General features: G+C 44.6%; 1 protein-coding gene across 1 annotated transcript in view; it reads right to left on the reverse strand.

Annotated features, from left to right (window-relative positions):
- PARVB (parvin beta) overlaps nucleotides 1-25,108 on the reverse strand; it is a 96,742-nt gene extending 71,634 nt beyond the window's left edge. Inside the window, exon 1 of the mRNA XM_074936670.1 lies at nucleotides 24,860-25,108. Coding sequence (XP_074792771.1) covers nucleotides 24,860-24,974 — 115 coding nt within the window. The 5' untranslated portion in view covers nucleotides 24,975-25,108. The remainder of the gene's footprint in view (nucleotides 1-24,859) is intronic.
- Between the last annotated feature and the right edge of the window lie 282 nt (nucleotides 25,109-25,390).

Consider the following 25,390-nt stretch of genomic DNA (forward strand, 5'->3'; position numbering starts at 1 on the left):
AAGTAACAACTGACAGCTTTTAGGGAAAAAATTGGTCTTGTGGTTAAACCACAGGTCTGGAAACCAGGAGATCCCGTGGGGTCCTATGCCTGGCTACATCACATACGAATTAACTGAGCACATCACTTCAGCTCTGCCTCAAAGAAGGTGCAAATGTGATGCCTATGTACACATGCTAACACCGTGTGGCTCATTGTCTCCCTCTAGTGGCCAAGGATACACAGAAATTGATAAGCCTACTACTGCATTACTGATGTGTTAATGTTTGCAAAATCTGATGAGATCTTTGGATAAAAAGTGAGAGAGCAGTGCAAAATATTCATCAGTTAGGGATGCAAAAGTAGCAACAATACTAGGCAGTTACTTCAATCAAAGTGATAGGAACTGACCTGATCACATTCATAGGAAGGCAAAGTGTTAGGAATTACATCCAAAACAGAAGTACTTTAATAAAAGGAAATGACTAGTAAGCCTGAATAGGCAGACAATACACACACTCACAGTAACCAGATAAGCCGACAGACTCACAGTGCCATTTAGACACAGGGAGGTCAGAAAGAAGGCAAACGCAAAACAACTGCTTTTGAGAAAGAGAGCTCTGATCACACTTCTTTTTTTAGCTCAGAGAAGTGGATCACATTGGCTTCTATGGGCTTGTGTTAAATTCACAGTGACAGTCCCATCAGAGACTGGCGGGCAGCGAACAAAAGGTCTCCCTTATTTCCCCCTAAAAGGATTTTTTTTAAAAAACACTCACATCAGATAGAAGCCATACATTCTGGATTAGGATTGGCTGAAAATTTTCCATCAAAACAGTCTTTCAGTGGAAAATTATGTTTGACAAAACAAAATTTTCCACAAAAAGTGTCTGTTTTCCACGGAATATTTCAATTTTTCGCCAAAATCTTTTGGTTTTTGAGTTTTCAGCAAAAACAGAACATTTCCATGGAAAAATTTAAGAAAAATCTTTTTTTTTTCTCCTATTGTTGTTGAAAACTGCCATAGAAAAAAAAAATTCAGACAAGCTGTATTCAGGGTGTAATGCTATAACATTCAGTACGATTGTAATGTGACAGAGCCCCAAAGGATACATCTACACGACAATAAACCACCTGTGGCTTACCCATGTCAGCTGACTCAGACTGCGGACCTATACAGTTGCATCGTAGCCATTTGGGCTTGGGCTGGAGCACGAGCTCTGGGACCACCCCAGAGCCCATTTATGATGGGAAATGGAAGAACCATGCACTGTTTGGGGCCTGCATATGTTTTTCCTTTGCAATGTAGTTATGCAGCTGTTTCTTTTCTATAGTTAAAATGCCCACTGACCCACTGTGTCAAAGAACCAGGACCGCAGAACAGATGAATGAAGTCTCAAAATTGATTTCTGTGTTTAGCCCATAAACAAATATCTCCATACCCTTAAATAAAAGCATGTGTCCAGCTCTATTCCCTGACAGAATCCGCTTTTAAGGATTCAGCAGTTATGAATCCTTTTAAATATAACAAAAAGATATTAAACTTGTTACCTGAACTAAGCAGAATGGGACCAGGACAACTAGGAAGATATTGCTGAAATGAACATTGTTCTGGTCCTTATGTAGCTATGGGGCTTAATGAGGATCAGCATATGGATAACATTTAGAGAAAGAAAACGTGTGCCTATTTAAATACAGGGGCTCAAATTCCATGTTACAGGCTCTACTGGGCCATTGATCACTATTTTTTTGTTTTGTTTTGTGTGTGTCAGCGGTCATTTCGACTATAGAAAAGAAACAGCCACTGACCTACATTGCAAAAGAAAAGTATACATAGGTCCTTAACAGTGAATGGTTCTTCCCTAACTCAAGAACAGAGAGAAACAAGAGTCCCCCTCATTTAGATAAAGTCATCACAGATCAACAATCCCAGCTCCTTCATTTATAATATATTTAACTCTCCCCATGCATCATGGCAGTTTGCCTGGGATGCTCTGTTACTGTCACAATTAAGTCGCCTGCATGGCAGTTGATCTTTTTTGTTCTTCTGCACTTTGGAACAGAAAGTTATTCAACTCAAGCTTGACAAAGGAACAAGAGAACATGGGTCAGGAATGTCCTACTAACATCCTGTATTAATTGTTCTGTGACGTGGGACCTTCCTCCTTTGTTTCCTGCTTCTTATCTCCACCTCTTCCCCAGTTTTGAATGCATGCCACCTAGAGAGGAGGTAATTACTTAAGGACAACTGATAACTAGCCATCTTCTCCACTAGCTTATTCACTGCTACCTAGTAAGTAGGGAACTCTCCCAAGCAAATGAAGGCCATCCATTTCTAGAATTTGAACAGTTTAAAAGGAAAAAAATGTTTGTACAGCACCTAGCACAATGGGGTGAGGATCCATGAGTGGGACTCCTAGGCACTACCACAATACAAATAATAAAGCTTCTATCCTTCAAGACGTGAACTGAATGGATTCAATGAAGTATCTTCCAGAGCCTGCAAAAGGATTGCTTCAGTCCATGAGTTTGCACCCTTGCTCAGTTAAAGTTCTGCCATAAAAAGAAGGGATTTTCCACTCATTAAACAAGGATTTGTTGGTGGTGGAATGGAGGCGGTGGTTGGTCTTTGTTGTTTCCCACTGCCTCCTGCATGAATAACAGGAACCTTGTATTTAAGAGAGGGAGGTAGAGTCTGAAAGTTGCCTGTTAAAACATTAAGGAAAGAAAGAGTCTAATGTGCAGAGAAAAGCTATGTGGGGAAACCTACTGAAGTAAATGTCATCCTTTAGTACCCCTGCACTGGCCTTGGGCAACATCAATACTCCCTTTGGAGATACTTGTTCTTCACCCCTCCTCCCCTACCCTCCAACCCCCAGCACCGCCTTGCTATATAGTTAATAAAGAAGTTATTTTAAATTTTGTACAGCAAATTCTATATAAAGCATTGCATATTACTATGTAGTCCACACTACTACTTTGGACTTCTACACCAAAGAAAAGTTCAAAGAGATTTATCAGAATGAATTAATCTTCACGGACATTATTGTATTATCATCTCCATTTTTAAAAAGATAATAGACACACAGAGTCTGAGGGCAAAGTTTGGGAACCCAAATTAGGCACCTAAATAAGGGGCTAGTTTTCAGATGTACTGACACCTCCCAATTCCCATTGAGCAATGAGTGCTGAGCACCTCTAAAAATCAGGCCACTAACATGAGCACCCAAGTTTCTAAGTTTTGGACAAAGTGACTACTGAAGGACAAATCAGCCAGTTAACCAGCAGAGCCAGGAACGTACCTGAAGAGTCCCAACACAGTCCATTCATTTTAATCTCTGATTACACAGCATTGTCCCCTCTCCCCAAAAAACCAACAAAAATTACTTGCTAACTTCTGTACACTTTAAATCTGGCCCCAAATAAGGGCTCAATGCTGCAAACACTACCATTTGTCACCATTAGCGATTCCGACTGAAGTTAACGTGATTCCACCAGGTAGTAAACATTACAATGAATGATATTTGCAGAAACAGACTCGAGGATAGGGTGACCAGATGTCCCAATTTTATAGGGACAATCCTGATTTTGGGGTCTTTTTCTTATATAGACTCTGATTACCCTTCACCCCATGTCCCAATTTTCCAAATTTGCTGTCTGGTCACCCTACTCGAAGATAAACATTTCCACAGCCTTCTCAGTTGGATACGGATCATCAGGAGAAGTTTTACATGCTTCAGCTTATTGCTTTTCTTCTCCTATTTGTTCTAATTGATATAAAGTGTTATGCAGAATTTTATATTAAGCATACATATGTCTACACATTTGCACATGTCAAATGTTTTTTTCTGACTATGTCAAGAGAAATAAAAGGCAACAGGACTCACTGATGAAGGCAATGACAGCAGATAAACACTGGTAGTAGGAAGAAAATGGCACTCTCCAATCCAGCCTGCGATATGGAAGTCAAGAAAGAAGCCGTTTGCTATATATGAATTCGCATCTACAGCTATGACTCGCAATTTAAGGAAAGGAACTCTTTTTGGTGCAGAAAAGTGACTGCAGGAAAAGTACACTGAAGATAACAGATGCTGCAAACCACAAATATAAATTCTCTCTGAACTGTTACTAACAGCTCTAGATGCACAAACATCAACAAAAAAGGAAAGGGAGTCCTGCTGTGGGGTTTTGCTAAAAACAAACAAACTTTGCAATTCAGATATTTAACTCAACAAATTTTATTGTTTTATAGTAAATACTGGGTCTGAATCCAGTACAATGTAAATAGGGTCCAGCCTAGGGATGGGCAGACTATTTCACAAGGTTGGAAACCACACCCAGAAACTCACCCAAAGCTTTCAAAGTGTTTAGCACCTCTTCCTGTCCCGAAGCAGCAAAACAGCAGCAGCCAGAGTCTACAACTCATAGCCATGCTGGCTAGTGCCTTCACTCTGTGAATACATTCAGTGATTTCAGCAGAGCTACTTGCATGGTAGGATATTACTCCACGTATGGTAGAATCTGACCTTTTAAGGAGTTTTTCTAATGGTTTCCGGTTCTGCCCTATTCAGGAAATTATTATTTGTATGGCAAGAGCCTCTAGGGGTTCCACCAAGATCAGGGCCCCATTATGCTGGCTGCTAGACAAACACAGAGTAAGAAACAGCTCATGCCCCCAAAGAGTTTACAATCCAAGTAGTCAAATCAGACAGAAGCTGGGAGATAGAAAGTATTTGTATTCCCATTTTACAGATGGGAACTGAAGCACAGAGAGACTCAGTGACCTGCCTGAGATCACATGGAAATTTTGTAGCAGAGCCCAAATTGGACTCAGGTCTTTGAGTCCTAATCCAGTCCAGCATTCCAACCACATGACTATTCTTGGAATTTCAGGAGAAAACTCAACCATGAGAAATATCAGCCCAAGTACCAACCAAAAGAGGCTCCGAGTTTTGTGAGGGATCCAAATGTTTGGATTATAGATTTGGGTGAGCATCCAAGCGTTCAAATATTTCACTGAACAGAAGGTGCAGAGTTTTGGAGATGAGGCTAGAAATTCCTCATGGTCTGTCAGTCTAGCCTGTTGCATTTCCTTTTTATTCTAAGGAAACACATCAGTGGCATCAGGCACCAGCCTACCTCATAGTTTGCGTAAGGCAAGACATTATTTTGTGCCATGAGGTGCAGCAGCAGCAGTCTTGGCAGGCAGATGTTCAGTGGGCTTGGGCACTTTGAAGACGAAGTGAGCCCTTCAAATCCAACCACTGGCCAATCTAAATTTCTTTTTAAAGCTACACAGCCTGACCCTGACTCAGGTTGGCGGGGAAAAGTGGGCAGAAGAGCTACCCAGTGAGATACACTCAAAGCCAGGAAAGAGAAGCGGCTTTGCTATTATTTCCTGTTTCTAATGTAGTAGTGTGCAAGCACTCCAAACAGGAATCGCGGCCCCATTGCTCTAGGCACCGCAAAAAAATCCCACACAAAGGCAACCCCTGCCCCAGAAAGCTCACCCAGTATAAGAACAGCCACCTTGAACCACACTTGCATAGATCCAGCAGCCAAGAATCATCACATAGGGGTTGCTGTAGGTTAGCATGGGAATCTTTCCTTCTCCACATCCCGCTCAGGCCATTCAGAGGGCAGAAGCCTGATTCCTTGGGCTCTGTTCTCCAGTGAGAACTCCTCCTTCACTCCCAATGTCAATTTACAGTCATGTTACTACCCATGGTGTGACATGCCAAAATACCCAGCATCCTTGGAACAACAGTCTGCATCGCTTGTGCAGACCTGTCCATTACAAAAGTGAAATTTCCCAATCAGGACAGATTCTTGTTATCTGTATTTTCATTTCCTTGAGAAAACTCTCCACTGTACCACGCTGCCTCCCCACAGCTGGATTTGCTCTCAAGCAAAATTCCCTAGTGCAATGAAACTCCTTTCACTATGACCTAGGAAGTCCCATATTGTTTTCAGGCACTTCAGTGGGTATGTAAATTGCAATTCTGATTGGCTTCAATATGACAGGGCTCCAAGATGGGGTGTGAATAGGGTGACCAGACACCAAATGTGAAAAATCAGGACAGAGGGTGGGAAGTAATAAGAGCCTATATAAGAAAAAGACCCAAAAATCGGGACTGTCCCTATAAAATCAGGACATCTGGTCACCCTAGGTGTGAACAGCCTTACCAGTGAGCCAACAATGACATAGATCCCTAAGGGGTTGGACTCAGCATAGATTAAAGATTAGTGCTAGCCACTCCTTCCCTGCCCAACGTCCTGGAGAGGTAGTGTCACTGTAGCAGATCTCTGGAGCATGAGCAGGAAGGGAGGCAAACGATGATCCCAACAAGATGGCATGTGAATGAAGACCAGTGGAGAGCGAATTAGGAGAGGCACATTAAGGGAAAGTCCACAATCAGATGCCTGGAAACCCTTCCAAAACTCCACCGCCCCTGAAGAAAAGAAGATTCAATCCTCTGTAAAAAGAAAAGGAGTATTTGTGGCACCTTAGAGACTAACCAATTTATTTGAGCATAAGCTTTCGTGAGCTACAGCTCACTTCATCGGATGCATACTGTGGAAACTGCAGAAGACATTATATACACAGACACCATGAAACAATACCTCCTCCCACCCCACTCTCCTGCTGGTAATAGCTTATCTAAAGTGATCACTCTCTTTACAATGTGTATGATAATCAAGGTGGGCCATGTCCAGCACAAATCAAGGTTTTCTCACCCTCCGCCCCAAAAACCACACACACAAACTCACTCTCCTGCTGGTAATAGCTTATCCAAAGTGACCACTCTCCTTACAATGTGTATGAAAATCAAGGTGGGCCATTTCCAGCACAAATCCAGGTTTTCTCACCCCCATATACACACAAACTCACTCTCCTGCTGGTAATAGCTCATCCAAACTGACCACTCTCCTTACAATGTGTATGATAATCAAGGTGGGCCATTTCCAGCATAAATCCAAGTTTAACCAGAACGTCTGGGGGGGGTTAGGAAAAAAACAAGGGGGAATAGGCTACCTTGCATAATGACTTAGCCACTCCCAGTCTCTATTTAAGCCTAAATTAATAGTATCCAATTTGCAAATGAATTCCAATTCAGCAGTTTCTCGCTGGAGTCTGGATTTGAAGTTTTTTTGTTGTAAGATAGCGACCTTCATGTCTGTAATTGCGTGACCAGAGAGATTGAAATGTTCTCGACTGGTTTCTGAATGTTATAATTCTTGACATCTGATTTGTGTCCATTTATTCTTTTACGTAGAGATTGTCCAGTTTGACCAATGTACATGGCAGAGGGGCATTGCTGGCATATGATGGCATATATCCTCTGTGTGTGCCAGAGCTGTGTATTATACCCATACCACTATGCAAGACAAAAACTACAGTATGCAAATGCCATTCTATTTTAAACTGAAAGAGACAACAATCTTTGCATCTATTTAATAATATGTCTTCAAACTCTTGCCAAGCAGGCTAAGTGGGAAGATGTGTTTTGAGGATCACACATTGTTTTTATTTAAAGATAATGAGAAACAGACAACATGCTCTATAAAGAGACTGTAATAGTTCCCCATCTCATCCAACTCCCACATTTCACGACATCAGGAGTTTATTTCCCCACCCCAAAGAACTGGTGTACATCTCTCTCGCTTAGCTAATTAAAAGTTTTCACAGCCAACATATGGCAGCTACACTGAAAAATACATCCTTTCTTTTCAGTGTATATTTGTATTACAGTTCAATCATTTTAAATAAGAAATACTAAATGAGGAATTGGAAGTCATTAAAGCCAGAAGGGCTGGCCTGTTTTATGATCACTTGAAAATACATTTTATTGGGTGCTGAAAAGTGTTTTTATAATAATAAATAATAAACAACAACAACAAGCAGCTCTTATAGAGATCTCCAAGTGTTTTACAGAAGAGGCAAGTATCATTATCCTCTTTTTAAAGTCTAAGAAACAGTCACTGAGAGATAATAGACTTGCTGAAGGTCACCCTGCCAGCCAACAGCAGGGCCAGAAATAAAACCATGTCCAGGGCCATATCACCTAGGCTACACTGCCTTCTCCTCTCTCCTTCCCCCTTACCCCACTCCTCCAATACACAAATAAATAAAAAATAAATATTCTGCCAACCGACTCCTTAAGGCAAGACTGAACTGGAATCATGTTGCACACCATGTTTTTCAATTAATTTACACACAGCACAGAATCCATGACTTCTGGCTGCAGAAACACAGGTTTCTTCATGGTTAAGATGAAGTCCCAGTGTTGTCTACATGGTGACTTATTGCACAGTAAGCCACTGTGTGACTGTGTAGTGCACCAACTTGCTGTGAAAACATTGTTACAGCACAGTGAAAGCCCTAGCATACGGCTTAGCATACTACTTCAAAGTGCAGTATGTTAAACCACACTCTCACACTTTTGCTGTAGCAGTGGCCACACCGTGAGTTACTACACAGCAAGCGGGGTAATGTAGATTCACAGTAAATCCTCCTGTAGACAAGACCCCAGTCAAGAAACACATACATGGACACATTCCATCCAGTAAAGGTTAGTAGGGTGTGCACACATGTGCCTGCACAAACACAAGCATTATCCATCTCAGAGGTGATGACTAAAGAGGGTAACAGAAATAGCACATAAAGCAAGAGGTATTCCATATCTACCACACATGTGGCCAGGAAAACCCAACACAAACGCCATATTTTGCATATCATAGCATGTAACTCAATCTATTGCATCAACTGACCTAATACAGCCCCAGTGGGAATCAGTAACCTCCAGCAGTAACAACTAAGGTATTTAACATATTTCAAAGACAAAATCCACTCAAAGTAACAACGCATCCCTCCCAACAGTCACCATCGTCTGCTGGAAAACCATGTGATGGGGTGGAGGAATTATTTAAGCTCAGTACCAATGTGGACACAAGAACAAATGGATATAAACTGGCCACCAGGAAGTTTAGACTTGAAATTAGACAAAGGTTTCTAACCATCAGAGGAGTGAAGTTTTGGAATAGCCTTCCAAGGGAAGCAGTGGGGGCAAAAGATCTATCTAGCTTTAAGATTAAACTCGATAAGTTTATGGAGGAGATGGTATGATGCGATAACATGATTTTGGTAATTAATTGATCTTTAAATATTCATGGTAAATAGGCCTAATGGCCTGTGATGGGATGGGATCTGAGTTACCCAGGAAAGAATTTTCTGTAGTATCTGGCTGGTGAATCTTGCCCATATGCTCAGGGTTTAGCTGATCGCCATATTTGGGGTCGGGAAGGAATTTTCCTCCAGGGCAGATTGGAAGAGACCCTGGAGGTTTTTCGCCTTCCTGTGTAGCATGGGTCACGGGTCACTTCCTGGAGGATTCTCTGCTCCTTGAAGTCTTTAAACCACGATTTGAGGACTTTGATAGCTCAGACATAGGTGAGAGATTTTTTGCAGGAGTGGGTGGGTGAGATTCTGTGGCCTGCGTTGTGCAGGAGGTCAGACTATATGATCATAATGGTCCCTTCCTGACCTTAGTATCTATGAATCTATGAGTATTACTGCCACAAGTTGTCACCAGTCACCACATTACTCAGAGTCATGGAGGCCTCATGCGACAATAAAAACTGGATAGAGAATATACTGGGGGAGGAGGGAAATGTCAGCTGGTAATGAAAACATAAGAGCTCCATTAGAGAACCATTCAGACTAAGGCATCAATAGAATCGACACAATGATCGCTGACTAGACATAGCCTGTTGCATCAATCAGGTCCCAAGAGGCACAGATTCAGGTTGACTAGCAGGTCAGGTTTTTCTGTTTTAGATACAGCAAGCTGACTTTTAAGTCACTAGCTTCTGCAGTAAATTATAAAAAACTGCATCCAGTTAGCCCGAGATGTCAGAGAACAAAATCTGCTGAAGTCATGACTGCTTTGATGACTTGAGGTCAGTGCAAGGGAAAGCCTGCGGGTAACCAGCTTTTGTCTTCCCTACTTCCTGCTGTCACTAAGTCTTCTAAAAAAACCATAATGGGTTTGAGGGATGCCTCTTAGTTTGCTGATGTGCTGAGGAAGATGAACCACTGAAACAGGAACACGGTAAGGTTGAAAATATGAAACGGCGGTGCACAACTCTGAGGTTAACAGGGGAAGCATAAAGCAGCTCCAGTTACAGGCTCTACCAGCTGTAATGATGGTCAAAAGTCCCAAAGAGACACTGCTATATGAAAGCAGTGGGTCCTTCCTATGGTATATGCCAGTGTCAGTTTACTGTGTTCTTAGCTTTTCTGATGTCCCTAACAAGTAGTCATCAAGGGTTCTCTATGTCCCATGTATCCTCACATAACACCCCACACTTCCAAATTCATAAACACAGGCTGAGATTTTCATCCACGTGCAAGGGATTTGGAAACCTAATCACCTTTAAAATAAATAAAGGAAGCACAGGCAGGAACGTCTGTGAGGGGAGGGCTCCTACCTCATACTGAGAATGAGGGGCGATCAGCAGGTTATCTCAAGTGCCTATATACAAATGCACAAAGCCTGGGAAACAAGCAGGGAGAACTGGAGGTCCTGGTGATGTCAAGGAATTATGATGTGATTGGAATAACAGAGACTTGGTGGGATAACTCACATGACTGGAGTACTGTCATGGATGCTTATAACCCGTTCAGGAAGGACAGGCAGGGCAGAAAAGGTGGGGGAGTAGCACTGTATGTAAGAGAGCAGTATGACTGCTCAGAGCTCCGGTATGAAACTGCAGAAAAACCTGAGTGTCTCTGGATTAAGTTTAGAAGTGTGAGCAACAAGAGTGATGTAGTGGTGGGAGTCTGCTATAGACCACCGGACCAGGGGGATGAGGTGGATGAGGCTTTCTTCCAGCAACTCGCAGAAGCTACTAGATCACACGCCCTGGTTCTCATGGGCGACTTTAATCTTCCTGATATCTGCTGGGAGAGCACTACAGCGGTGCATAGACAATCCAGGAAGTTTTTGGAAAGCGTAGGGGACAATTTCCTGGTGCAAGTGCTAGAGGAGCCAACTGTGGGGGGGAGCTTTTCTTGACCTGCTGCTCACAAACCGGGAAGAATTAGTGGGGGAAGCAAAAGTGGATGGGAATCTGGGAGGCAGTGACCATGAGTTGGTTGAGTTCAGGATCCTGACACAGGGAAGAAAGGTAAGCAGCAGAATACGGACCCTGGACTTCAGGAAAGCAGACTTCGAATCCCTCAGGGAACTGATGGGTAGGATCCCCTGGGGGAATAACATGAAGGGGAAAGGAGTCCAGGATAGCTGGCTGTATTTCAAGGAATCCCTATTGAGGTTACAGGGACAAACCATCCCGATGGGTCGAAAGAATAGTAAATATGGCAGGCGACCAGCTTGGCTTAACGGTGAAATCCTTGCGGATCTTAAACATAAAAAAGAGGCTTACAAGAAGTGGAAGATTGGACAAATGACCAGGGAAGAGTATAAAAATATTGCTCGGGCATGTAGGAATGAAATCAGGAGGGCCAAATCACACCTGGAGCTGCAGCTAGCAAGAAATGTTAAGAGTAACAAGAAGGGTTTCTTCAGGTATGTTGGCAACAAGAAGAAAGTCAAGGAAAGTGTGGGCCCCTTACTGAATGAGGGAGGCAACCTAGTGTCAGAGGATGTGGAAAAAGCTATGGTACTCAATGCTTTTTTTGCCTCTGTCTTCACGAACAAGGTCAGCTCCCAGACTGCTGCACTGGGCATCACAGCATGGGGAGTAGGTGGCCAGCCCTCTGTGGAGAAAAAGGTGGTTAGGGACTATTTAGAAAAGCTGGACGTGCACAAGTCCATGGGGCCGGACGCGTTGCATTCGAGAGTGCTAAAGGAATTGGCGGCTGTGATTGCAGAGCCATTGGCCATTATCTTTGAAAACTCGTGTCAAACGGGGGAAGTCCCGGATGACTGGAAAAAGGCTAATGTAGTGCCAATCTTTAAAAAAAGGAAGAAGGAGGATCCTGGGAACTACAGGCCAGTCAGCCTCACCTCAGTCCCCAGAAAAATCATGGAGCAGGTCCTCAAGGAATCAATCCTGAAGCACTTACACAAGAGGAAAGTGATCAGGAACAGTCAGCATGGATTCACCAAGGGAAGGTCATGCCTGACTAATCTAATCGCCTTTTATGATGAGATTACTGGTTCTGTGGATGAAGGGAAAGCAGTGGATGTATTGTTTCTTGACTTTAGCAAAGCTTTTGACACGGTCTCCCATAGTATTCTTGACAGCAAGTTAAAGAAGTATGGGCTGGATGAATACACTATAAGGTGGGTAGAAAGTTGGCTAGATTGTTGGGCTCAACGGGTAGTGATCAATGGCTCCATGTCTAGTTGGCAGCCGGTATCAAGTGGAGTGCCCCAAGGGTCGGTCCTGTGGCCGGTTTTGTTCAATATCTTCATAAACGATCTGGAGGATGGTGTGGATTGCACTCTCAGCAAATTTGCGGATGATACTAAACTAGGAGGAGTGGTAGATATGCTGGAGGGTAGGGATAGGATACAGAGGGACCTAGACAAATTGGAGGATTGGGCCAAAAGAAATCTGATGAGGTTCAATAAGGATAAGTGCAGGGTCCTGCACTTAGGATGGAAGAACCCAATGCACCGCTACAGACTAGGGACCGAATGGCTAGGCAGCAGTTCTGCGGAAAAGGACCTAGGGGTGACAGTGGACGAGAAGCTGGATATGAGTCAACAGTGTGCCCTTGTTGCCAAGAAGGCCAATGGCATTTTGGGATGTATAAGTAGGGGCATAGCCAGCAGATCGAGGGACGTGATCGTTCCCCTCTATTCGACATTGGTGAGGCCTCATCTGGAGTACTGTGTCCAGTTTTGGGCCCCACACTACAAGAAGGATGTGGATAAATTGGAGAGAGTCCAGCGAAGGGCAACAAAAATGATTAGGGGTCTGGAACACATGACCTATGAGGAGAGGCTGAGGGAACTGGGATTGTTTAGTCTGCAGAAGAGAAGAATGAGGGGGGATTTGATAGCTGCTTTCAACTACCTAAATGGGGGTTCCAAAGAGGATGGTTCTAGACTATTCTCAGTGGTAGAAGAGGACAGGACAAGGAGTAATGGTCTCAAGTTGCAGTGGGGGAGGTTTAGGTTGGATATTAGGAAAAACTTTTTCACTAGGAGGGTGGTGAAACACTGGAATGCGTTACCTAGGGAGATGGTAGAATCTCCTTCCTTAGACGTTTTTAAGGTCAGGCTTGACAAAGCCCTGGCTGGGATGATTTAATCGGGGATTGGTCCTGCTTTGAGCAGGGGGTTGGACTAGATGACCTCCTGAGGTCCCTTCCAACCCTGATATTCTATGATTCTAAATGGAAATTGGATATCCAAATCCCCCTAGGCAACTTTGAAAATCTCAGTCATATTTTTACTCACTCCCCATGCCCTCAAGTTTGAAACTCTGGACTTCTGTGTCCACGGTATTGACCATATGTATACCTGGTACTTCCTGTATCAGGAAACCTCTCTGCACTGTGGATAAAGTTATCACGTAGGCTGAGCAGCAAGCCTGAAGCTGCTAAAACACTGAACCCTACAGCAAGCAGAGTCTGCCTCACCTAGCTCTTGTCCCAGATCACCTGGCTCTTGAACCCTTACCTAGAAACTGATAGATTTCGGCAATGGAAGGAGTTCACTAGCTGAGCCCCTGTTCTTGTGAAATAAAGGCATGATCCAAAGCCCAATGAAGTAAGTGGAAAGACTCCCATTGACTTCAATGGGCTTTCAATCAAGTCTTAAAAGCAGAACATTTTGGACCAGACAGAACATACTCTTGGGTGAAGAATGATGGAGGCAATTTTGGTTTGCTGCAGAGAGTGAAAAGATGACAGGATAAACATCAATCATATGCGAATGTTTGGCCTAGGCGGCTGCTTTTAAAATATGCCAAAGAGATTTAATTTTACAATACTCCTTGTGTATATAAAACTCAGAACTGTATTGAATAAGCCCTCTGTACTCCCACAGTACTGAGCTGTGAATCACTTGAATAAAATTTACATTAATAAAGAGCCCTGATATGTTACAATCCATAAAAAGCACTGAAGTAGTTATGATTTCATGCATTGCAGATATAGTCCAGCCTCAACCACCACAAGTCAACCACCACAAAGGAACTGAGCAGTCTATAAAATGCCTTTTCCCCTTCAACAATATTTTTAAAAACAGTTGTGAAAACTGATTTTCTGTAAATTAAGTATTTTGATAACTATTTTGCTACCATTTCTGAAAAAAGCTTTTAAAAAAATCCAAAAATTTTAGTGAAAACAAAAAAAGCTATTTCAAAACACTTTGAAATAAAAACAACTTCAGTATTTCAATTTTTTTAAAAAAGGGTGTTTGTTTTTCAACCTGCTCTAATAAAGATGCAGAGCTATTCTGCTGACTCTTGCTCCTGCCAGACAAAGTGAAGGTTTTTAGCTACGATCCAAGATATATAAAAAGATCCACCATTTCTCTCAAAGGTATTGTCCACACTTAAAAGCTTTTGCTAGTATAACTTAGACAAGTTCCCTAAATGAAATAAATTATACTGTCAAAAAAATTCTTTTGCTGGTATAACTGCATACACAGCATTGCTAGGGTTGCCAGGTGTCCAGTTTTCGACCGGAACACCCAGTCAAAAAGGGATCCTAGCAGCTCCAGTCAGCACCACTGACCAGGCCATTAAAAGTCCAGTTGGTGCAGGGCTGGAAGGCTCCCTGCCTGGCTCCGCGAGGCTCCCCAGAAGCGGCAACGTGTCCCTCAGCTCCTAGACGGAGTCCCATTGGCCGGGAACTGCAGTGGCGCCTCCGAGCGAGGGCAGTGCGCAGAGCCGCCTGGCCTCACCTCCACCTAGGAGCTGGTGTTCTGTGGACTCGGGAGCCACCCGACCCCCCGCCCCAGCCCTGAGCCGCCTCCCACACCCAAACTCCCTCCTGGAGCCCGCACCCCGAAGCCCCTCAAGCTCCCCACCCGAACGCCCTCCCACGCCCCAACCCCCTCCCACATTCCAAACCCTTCAGCCCCAGCCCAGAGCCCCCTGTTGTACCCCAAACCCCTCATCCCCAGCCCCATCCCAGAGCCTGCTCCCCCAGCTGGAGCCCTCACCCCCCCACCACAACACTCTGCCCCACCCCGAAGCCCCCTCCTGCACTCCAAAGCCCTCATCCTTAGCCCCACCCCAGAGCCAGCATCCCCAGATGGAGCCCTCACCCCCTCCTGCACCCCAATCCCCTGTCCCAGCCCGGAGCCCCCTCCCGTACCCTGAACCCCTCATTTCTGGCCCACCCCAGAGCCCACATCCCCAGCCATAGCTCTAACCCCCTCCTGCACCCAACTCCCCTGCCCCAGCTCAGTGAAAATGAGCAAGTGAGTGAGGGTGGGGAAATGGAGTGAGCAGGGGACAGGGCTGCTGGGCAAGGGCAGGACCTTGGGGAAGGGACAGAGAAAGGGTGTTCAGGTTTATGCGATTAGAAAGTTGGCAACCCTAAGCATTGCCAGCATAGCTACGTCATTTAAAAAAAGCAACAACAACAAAAATACACTCCTAACTAACTGACACTGCTATGCCAGCAAAACTTTAAAGTGTAGACCTGACCCAATACAGAGGGAACTAGTGGCAGGGGCAGAGGGGCCCTGAATGGTAGAATCCTATGAACAGCCAAGCTCAGAAGCAAATTCATGTTTGTTGTTATTTAAGGAAACACTAGGAAGGGGAATAAGTTGGACTCAATCCAGTGTGTGTCCATCAAGGCAGGAATGTCACCTGCCTCCATATAGGTACATGTATCATTTTAAAAGTATAATTCTAACAACATAAAACATGTAAATTCCCCTTCTAAAAACAATCAGTTCTGCTTAACCAGCTTTCATTCCACCATTGATCTACTTATTTAACTTTATATAGATATGAGCAGCAGTGATGCTGCGTAAATGGATCATAAAAGCTAACCAAGTGCAGACCAAAGTTTCTGTGCTGTCTCTCTCTCGCTCTTTCTTTTTGTTAATATATCATCCTTTCATATGCAGATCAACAAGAAATCAGTGTTTCCAACTCTGACACTGAAAGCTGTGTGCCACTCTTCCATTACCTCAGAATACCTCGCTGGGCATACATGAACAATAAATTACACTTGGCTCTTACAGTGCTTTTCATCCACGGATCTCATGAGATGAGTTTACAAGAAGCGAACTAAGTATCATTCTCCCTACTTTACACAGGAGGAAACCAAAGCAGAGAGAGGTGAAGTGCTGTCAAAAGGCAGGTCGGTGCCAGAGCCAGGGACAGAACTCAGGTTTCAACATTCCCATTCTAGTGCTCTATCCAACGCCAATGCTTTTCTTAAATAGCTATTGGAACTGGAAGTATCCTGCACAAATAATGGGTTATCTAATACACAACATTGGTGAAATATGGCATTTAATACCTAGAATGTTTTCCATTTTATTGTTAATTTGCTCTTTATTTAGGAACACTAGAGCTGCAGACCCAATGGTTGAAATGATGTACGAATTGTCTGGTCTGTTCTTCCACTTAAAGTTTGCATTTCATGGCTATGGCATTTCAATTGTATTGCAGCTGTGAAATATGATCCTCCAAACTGGCCCTGAGGTTTGCGATCATTTGTCAGAAATGTCACTGCAGACCCCTGCGGCAAGAATTTTTACTCATTATTTCCACATGGCACACAATGGTGGCCAAGAGGGGAAGAACTTTGAAACAGGAGGAGGAGCAAACATCCGGCCAGGCAGGAAACAAAAGGGACACAGAGTGCCTTGTTAACAAGATAAGGAGGATACAAGAAGAGCTACAGTATTAGTTGTTTCCTGCTATGGAACGTGACTCTATGGAACACGGATGGGAGGGACTCCCACAGTCATCAACAAGACACAAGAGCCAGTTCACAGACACAGAAAGGCAGAGCATCATTGAGGAAGAGGCTCAGAATCACTATTGCAGCTAGGGAAGGGCTCAATCCTGCAGCTCTTACTTGTAAAAGTAGCACCTCCTTATCCAAGCAGTCCCCTTAACTTCAGTGGGGCTACTTGCATGTACAAGGATTGAGGGATCAGGGCCCTACTTATTTTCCTCCCCCTACACTGATGAATCCATTTCCACCTACATTTAAACACAAGCTTCCAAATTACACACAATATGATCCCTTCACATAGTGAGTGACGATAAACAGCAAGATCTAACAACACTGGTCTCTGGTAACAGTCTAAACACACAGACCACCACGCCAAGACACCATACGCAGTGCTTAGTGGAACCCTGTCTCAAGCTCCACCTCCAGGATTTGCAAGGAACAGGTTAACTCAAGAGGTTTCCTGTTTGGCAAGAAATACCACGACAGTGCCCAGCCGCTTGCAGTTATTTGGCACTCTGTACCCCTGGTCATAAAATGAAGACGACACACATCAGACTAAAAGTTACAGCAAAGGCAGCAGGAGTGCAGGATTCCATGCACCACCCCAGTACGTGCCTCAACCCTGATGCCTAACGTCTCCAGGGCTGAGCTATCAGCTTGGCCTTGGCCCTACTTTGGGCCTGTCTACAGCATAGCTGCACCAGTGCAAACCTCTGGTATAGACAGTCAACACCACTATAAGTTACCCCTGCTTGAAATCTGCAGACCAGCAATGGCTGTAGCCAGAGCAAATCCCCAGAGCAGACAAGACTACCACCAAGAATGACAATTGTGATGCAATGGGAAATACTGACCTGCTAGGTTTTGGCAATGGAAGAAGTTCACCAGCTAAACGACTCCTTTAAATGATCAGCTGAGGTCCAGGCCCAGGCTTTGGGGAAGCAAACACCAGCCAGAGCACAAAATGTAAGCATCTGAACTAATCTGAAAGCACATGAACTCTTCCTGAAAGGGATTTTCCTGCTGGTTACTCAGGCCAGGTCTACACTACAGACCTATATTGGTATAATCAAGTCGCCCAGGGGTGTGAAAAATCCAGACCCCTGAGCAACACAGTCATACTGACTTGACTCCCCGGGCGGACAGCACTATGTGGACAGAAGAGCTTCTCCCACTGGCATAGGAGCATCTTCACTTAAACAGCACAGTCAATGCAGCTGCACCAATGCAGCAGTTTAAGCGTAGATCTGTCGTCAGAAGTCATTCTCTCAATCAGCATTACGCTCTGCAAGGGACAGGGGAAGAACGTTACGGTTTTTGTTTTGTTTTAAATACTGGATCATTTCATGCCATGGGAAGCAAAATGGTGCTCACTCTGTAACATAACATGTTGTTAAATAGAGAGATCTGGTTGTTATACTACTGTGTAAAGTTTCTCTAACAAAAGATAACTGTTGGAATGATGATTGTATTGACTCCGATATTTACATAGCTAAGATCTGTTAATTCCTAAATAAATAAAGCGTTAAAAAAGATAGTGGATCATTTAGTGTAGGTTTGTAAACTCAGTCACCAGCCAGGGAAAGATAACAAGCCACACACAGAGCAGTTCATAGCCCTTACCTAAGGACTCTATTTATTGTCCAACACAAGAAATGCTGAGTGACAAACGAAACAACAGTCCTATTCTCAAACCAGATTGTGGGGGCCCTGGCAGTTTAGGCTATGTCTACACTACAATTACAAACCTGCAGCTGGCCTGTGTCAGCTGACTCCGGCTCATGGGGCTTGGGCTAAGGGGCTGTTCAACTGCGGTGTAGACATTCGGGCTCGGTCTAGAGCCCAGCCTCTGGGACCCTACGAGGGGGGAGGATCCCAGAGCTCAGTCTCCAGGCCAAACCCAAAAGTCTACATCACAATTGAACGGCCCCTTAGCCCAAGTCAGCTGAAATGGGCCAGCCACGAGTGTTTAATTGCAGCACAGACATACCGTTAGCAGTGAGCACCTCCACCGAGCCAAGACTCATCACCTCCCAGGCTTCAGCTGCATCCCCTATCTGGTAATCATTAGGCCCAATCATCTGACACTGCCAAGCGGGTCAGCTGATTCCCAGCACTTGCCTGCCAGGCTCCTCTTCCAGCACAGGGCTGGCTGATCTCTGGCCTCATTGGCCCTTTAAGGGGCAGACCACCCTATTACATTTGTGTTGAGGGATTTAGATGGGGGATCTGTAACATGTTATGACTGAGTCAGCTGCTCCTGTTGCGGTGAGAAGCCAGCAAAGTAAGAGATCACTAAGATGAGAATCCCTCGGTGGGAAACTTCTAGCCAGTCAGGCTGTGTGGCACAGGTGATGGTAGGATTCGAAATGTGGAGTTAGCCTGTGGTGTCAGAGGCCAGGAAGTGTCAAAGTGGTCTTGTTTGTCAAAAGTGTCAAACAAGAAACCTTGTTCCTCCAAAAAGCAATCCCTTTATGGTTTGCTCTTTTGTCCTTCACCACTGGTGAGGCAGCCCCCTAGGTGCGCTCTTCACCAGCTCTATTCTCACATCACCCTTGTTTACGGGACAAGTGGTGCGAGATGTCAGTTTTTTGCCACCTGCGTCTGGTCATTTCATTCAGATGTGGCCTTTGAACAGCGATCCATGCTTTTGTCACCTCAGGATTAGATGACTACAACGTGCCCCCTATGTGGGCTACACGTTAACCAGTGCTTTGGGATCTAAACTGGCTGCCCATTGGTCTTCAGATGGAGTGTTGGTTAATGACCTATAAAGCGCTAAATGCTTGGGACTGGCCTACCTGAGGGACCACCTCTCTCCCTGTGCCGTACTGTCACAGCTGCTGGCAGCAGGAGCTGGATCCCCCTTGTTAGAAAAGAGAGAGGACAGCTAGCAGGGTGTTCTCTCCGAAGGCTATGGGTCTGTGGAATGCCCCATACACACACTTTTGGTCCAGAATAGCCTGAATTTGGTATCCTTCAAGCTAGGCTGCAAAAACCATCTGTTTGAGAGGGTTTACAGAGAGGGCTGAGGGTATGCTCACACAATGACAAAAGGAGAGAAAGGAGTTATTACTATTACTTTAACACCTCATTAATAATACACTGAAATCCCAGGAGCATTAAAGTGCCTAAAGCCTTGGATAGGCATCTTTTCAAATAATTTAATCTAAATTAAATAAACAAACTCTAGCTAACCGCAGCGCAGCAGGAGGAATTAAGATCAGCACAGAACATCAGTGGATTGGGAGTTAAAGGAGTGTAATTTTTTGGTACACCCCATCTCCCGTTCAGGCATTGTAGGATCAAATTATTATAGATTTGATGGCTCCAGAGCTCCCACAACAACAGCTGTGAGGCAAGCTTGGTCAAACTTGGCTAGGAGGTTCTGCTTCCATCCATTCTTCCATGTAGAGGCAGTCCAATGGAGCAATCCTAGCCTGAAAATCGTTGGCAAAACTTTGATGTGGAGGGATTGGATGGGCAGAGGAATGATGACTATGTCGCAGCTAATTGCCAATGATAACTTTAAACCATTTGTAGATCTTTGGCAACAATTTGGCTTGCCCTGCTCCAGAGCATGGACATATCTCCAGTTAAAGCATTTACTTATGAATGTATTTGGACCAGATGCATTGGGAACTCCAGAACTGCCATGGTTTTGGAGGAAACTTCCCGGATTTACTCTGCCAACAGTATCCTTTTATGATTTTCTGGTCCAAAAAATTCTGCCAAATATTGTATGCCAAGCTTGTCTCTCTCACCAACAGAATTTGGGCCAATAAAAAAAAAAAAATTACCTCACCCATCTTGTCTCTGCTAAAAACTGATAGCTTCAGAGATGCTTGGAATAGAGATTTGGATACACAACTATCTCTGACCCAATGGAATACAAAATTGTATCTAATGTTAAAAAACCAACTACAGACTCCAAGACTACAACTTATTCACCAAAAGACACTTTTTCGAATATACTACCCTCAGTACAGGCTATTGGTAATAGGCCTCATTAATGTTGACCACTGCTGGATATGTAACTCCATTGGCATTACACTAACTCATATGTTTTGGGAGAGCTCCTGTATCAATAATTTCTGGTGAGCAATTTCCCACATTCCCAACCATAGAGGAATGGGACTGACCACATACTTTTCAAACATCTCATTTCAAGGGACGGCACTCATTTTAGTCTTAAAGTTCCCCCTATTCCATGCCCTCTCACATTATTAATGAAAATTTAGACCAGAACTATCCAGAAACAAAGTACTGCCAATGTAGATGACCTCTCAAGGTCCCTCCCAGTCTTCCGTTTCCATGAGTCTGTGAATTCTGGCAATGTTATCTTGAGTCTCACCGTTTTTGGTGTGTGTAAATCTGTAGTTCCTGGAAGTGTATCACTAGGGGAGAATCCCAGCTTTTATTTTTTTTTAAAAAAGGCAGTTTCTAGCCCTGATGTTTGCAGAGCAAAGCTTGAAAATGTGCACCCAAAAGCATCAAAAACCAGGAGGCAAAGAAAAAGAACCCAACACTTTCAAAAAAAAAAATCCCATTATTTTTAAGCCAATCTCATGAATTGTTTAGATGCAACTCATGATTTTTAAATGCTTGGAGTCTGCAACACTGGAATCATTACACTAAGGTTAGAGAGAAGGTTATTTATATGAAAGAAATGAAACCCACCATTTGCTTTCAAGTTTCCTGTATGTGCATTTTTGGGGTCTTTCATTTTGGATCTTTGTCACATACTGCATTTGTGCCTTGGCAAGTTGAAAGAAATAGCTGGCTGGAGTAGGGAAGAAGGCAGAAGAAGCTAAAGGAATGGAAGCCACTTCCCCTTACAGTGAATAACCTCCATGCCCTCAAAGTCATAATGCTGGCCCCGCCAGAACGTAAGCATGAAATAAACAAATTGTTGGTAACTACACAGGCCTGCGGAAATTATTTTTTTTCTTCATTTCCATTCATCCCATTTAAAGGAAAGAGTCACAAATTTAGACTTCCTTCCCATCAAGAAAAGCAATACAACTCAAGCAGTTTCCATCTAACACAAAAGACAATAATTAAAATAAGAATTCTATAGCCAGCGGGAGCTGTGGCCACTACAGGAGTTGGCAAAATAATAGGCAAGCTCAGCAAAACATGCATTTGGCCTCATCTAAAAGTGACTGCAGTAGCGGATGTCCTGAAAAATACAATCTTACAATGTGGAAATTGTTTGCTGAAAAGTGATGCTGGCAACCTATTTAGGCTCAAGAGTCACCTTCAAAAACCAAAAACTTAGTTGTATATTTTGAAATTGACTTATATCAGGGGACGTTGTGACTATATTTCTTCAGTACCTCAGAAATGGAATAGTGGGACAAAGTCTGAGAAACTCTGGATTAAAAAAGTATGCTAATCAAAGGAAATGGCTTTTCTTCTCCTGGGTTGTGGTTTGGGATGGCCTAGCAACATCTCCTTTGATCCAAGTTTGGATGCCAAACATTTATATTTTAAAAAAAAATGTACAGTTAATTGCTGTTCATAGAATAATTAAGTGTAATTAAAACATACACAATTTCAATAGGTTTCAGAGTAGCAGCTGTGTTAGTCTGTATTCGCAAAAAGAAAAGGAGTACTTGTGGCACCTCAGAGACTAACAAATTTATTTGAGCATAAGCTTTCGTGAGCTACAGCTCACTTCATCGGATGCATCCGTTTCTTTGTACAATTTCAATAGTTAAGTGAAAGGAGTTTCAAATGAAGTGATTTATCCCCTTCCCCCTCACCTCCAATCTTAATCTAGACCAGAGCCAAGATTAGCAAGAACGTCAAAATTAGATTCAAACATAAGGAAATGACACTCGGATTTCCTGCTACCAGATAGCAGTTGTTTGAGAGTAAGGATGATGATGCTGAGGGATACCTCCTATATAGGACTAGACATGCATTCAGAGTCAAAGAATCAAAGGGCAAGAAAGTGAGTTATCCTTAAAAGGGACGTTGTCAATTAGTTTAGGGGAAAATTTAAGTTTAGTTTATAAAGAATTAAAACTAGTTCTACAAAATCTAATTACAGTATCTTCTTGTTTACACAAAAGTTGCATCATTTTAATTATTCTGATACAGTTAAACCAGTACCACTGCCATGAGGGTTTGTCCATAGTTAAAATGGACACTACCTATGCTGATGGGAGGGGTTCTCCTGTTAGCGTAGGTAACTCACCTCCCCAAGAGGCAGCTAGGTCAAGGAAAAAAGAAAAGGAGTACTTGTGGCACCTTAGAGACTAACCAATTTATTTGAGCATAAGCTTTCATGAGCTACAGCTCACTTCATCGGATGCATACTGTGGAAAGTGTAGAAGATCTTTTTATACACACAAAGCATGAAAAAATACCTTCCCCCACCCCACTCTCCTGCTGGTAATAGCTTATCTAAAGTGATCACTCTCCTTACAATGTGTATGATAATCAAGTTGGGCCATTTTCAGCACAAATCCAGGTTTTCTCACCCTCCCCCCCCACACACACACAAACCCACTCTCCTGCTGGTAATGGTGAGAAAACCTGGATTAACTATTGAAATTGTACAAAGAAACGGATGCATCCAATGAAGTGAGCTGTGACTCACAAAAGCTTATGCTCAAATAAATTGGTTAGTCTCTAAGGTGCCACAAGTACTCCTTTTCTTTTTGCGAATACAGACTAACACAGCTGTTACTCTGAAATAGGTCAACGAAAGAATTCTTCTGTCAACCTAGCACTGTCTACAAGGGGACTTAAAATGACCTAGCTATATTGTTCAGAGGTGTGGATTTTTCACACCTTTGACTGATGTAGTTAAGCCAATTTACTTTCTAGCTTAGACCAGGCCTTAGTGTGGATGCAATTTATATGAGCAAAACTGTGCGTTAGCTGGCATAGCTTATTCCCCTCACTCCAAGAGGGATAAACTATACTAGTAAAAGTAGTGACCAATATAGCTACGCCAGCAAAACTTTATAGTGGAGACCTGGCCCTTATACCAGTACAACTGTGTCCACACTAGGGCTAGGTTTACACTTAAATCACAACTGCGGCACAGCTGCAACACAGCAGCTGCACCATGGTAGCACGGCACTGTGAACACCCACTGCAGCGAGGAAAGGGATCCCGTCCCACCCCTAGCCAAAACAGGTAGGCCTGTAGCAAAACAGCATGTAGACCAGCCCTGGAAAACAGCTGGCTAGATTTACAGGGTCTCTTGCACTGTTTGCAACCCCAACACCACAGCATTGTGCTGGAGCAGTGGCTTTCAGCCTTTTCCCAACGATGAGCTCATTTTCCAACAGAAAAAAAGCGTCGGGCTTATCACTCCTCACTGAGAACCCACGTGCAAGAGCATGGGAGCTGGGAAGTAAAACTAGACAGAAAAAGAAGTGGAAGCGGCTCGTCCTGCCTAAGTGAACAAGGAGTAAATAAAGGAAGAGCTCGTAGTAAGCAGCGAAGGGGAGGTTCCTAATATTCGGCGAGCTAGAGCCTCAGCGCTTTATGTTAGATCCGGGGCATGACCCTGCAGCCTTTGACGTTAGTACTAGCTACACAAGAGCCGGTGTGTACTGAGCGGTGCCCCCGCAACCAAGCTGAGCTGCGACCGCTCCCCCAAACCTCTCCGTGCTGCCCGGACGCCTGGCCCCCGACTGCGAGCGCCCCCCAGCCCTACCAGGCTGCCTCTGCCGAGCGCGCTCTCCGCAGCCCGCCCCTGCGGGCCAGGCCTGGCACGCACCGCCCCAGCAGGGCGCCAAACCTGCCCGCGGGCTCTCGCCCCCCCTTTCTCTGCCCCCCACTTCTGCCCTCAAGCCCATGGAAATAACAAAAGGGGGGGCGGGGGGGGTTGTTCCAAAGCGTCCCTGCCCCCGTTTCCCTGGCCAGCGGGGAGGGGCCGCAGCAGCTGCTGCGAGTCACGTTGCTCTGATTCACTTTCTACCCCCCCGCCTCCCGGCGGACTCACCCTCCTTCGCTTTCTTCTTCCTCGCCAGGGTCCCGCCGAGCTTGCCCAGGAAAGACTCGTCCTTCTTCATCCTGTGGGGCCGCAGGGTGGGCGAGCGGAGGGGCGCCGAGGACATTTGGCTTGTCCCGGGGCAGGCGGCGGCAGCGGGCTGGGGAAGCGTGTCCTTGTCCGGCCGGGCTGGGCGAGCGGCGGGGGAGGGCCGGGCGGCGTGTGTGTGTGTGTGTGTGTGCGCGCCCCACACACCGGGAAAGGGGCGGGCTGGGAGCTACAGGGATCGGCCGCTTTCCAGCCTGTCACAGCGCCCTGCCCTGGCGTGGAAGTCCAGGGGAGCCCCCTCGCTCAGGCAGTCAGCGGGCTCCCTACCCGGCTGGGGAGCAGCCCCGCTGCTTGCGGGGAGCGAGCAATGAAATCCTGCCGGGCTGAAACACACACGAGGGTGGTTAAACCGTGCCTGTGTCAGCACCACACACACACCTGGATTGTAGGCTTGGGGTTGTGGTATGGGGCTGACACGCACAAAAACCCCACACG

The sequence above is a fragment of the Natator depressus genome, chromosome 1, assembly GCF_965152275.1.
Source record: "Natator depressus isolate rNatDep1 chromosome 1, rNatDep2.hap1, whole genome shotgun sequence".
Taxonomy (NCBI): Eukaryota; Metazoa; Chordata; order Testudines; family Cheloniidae; genus Natator; species Natator depressus.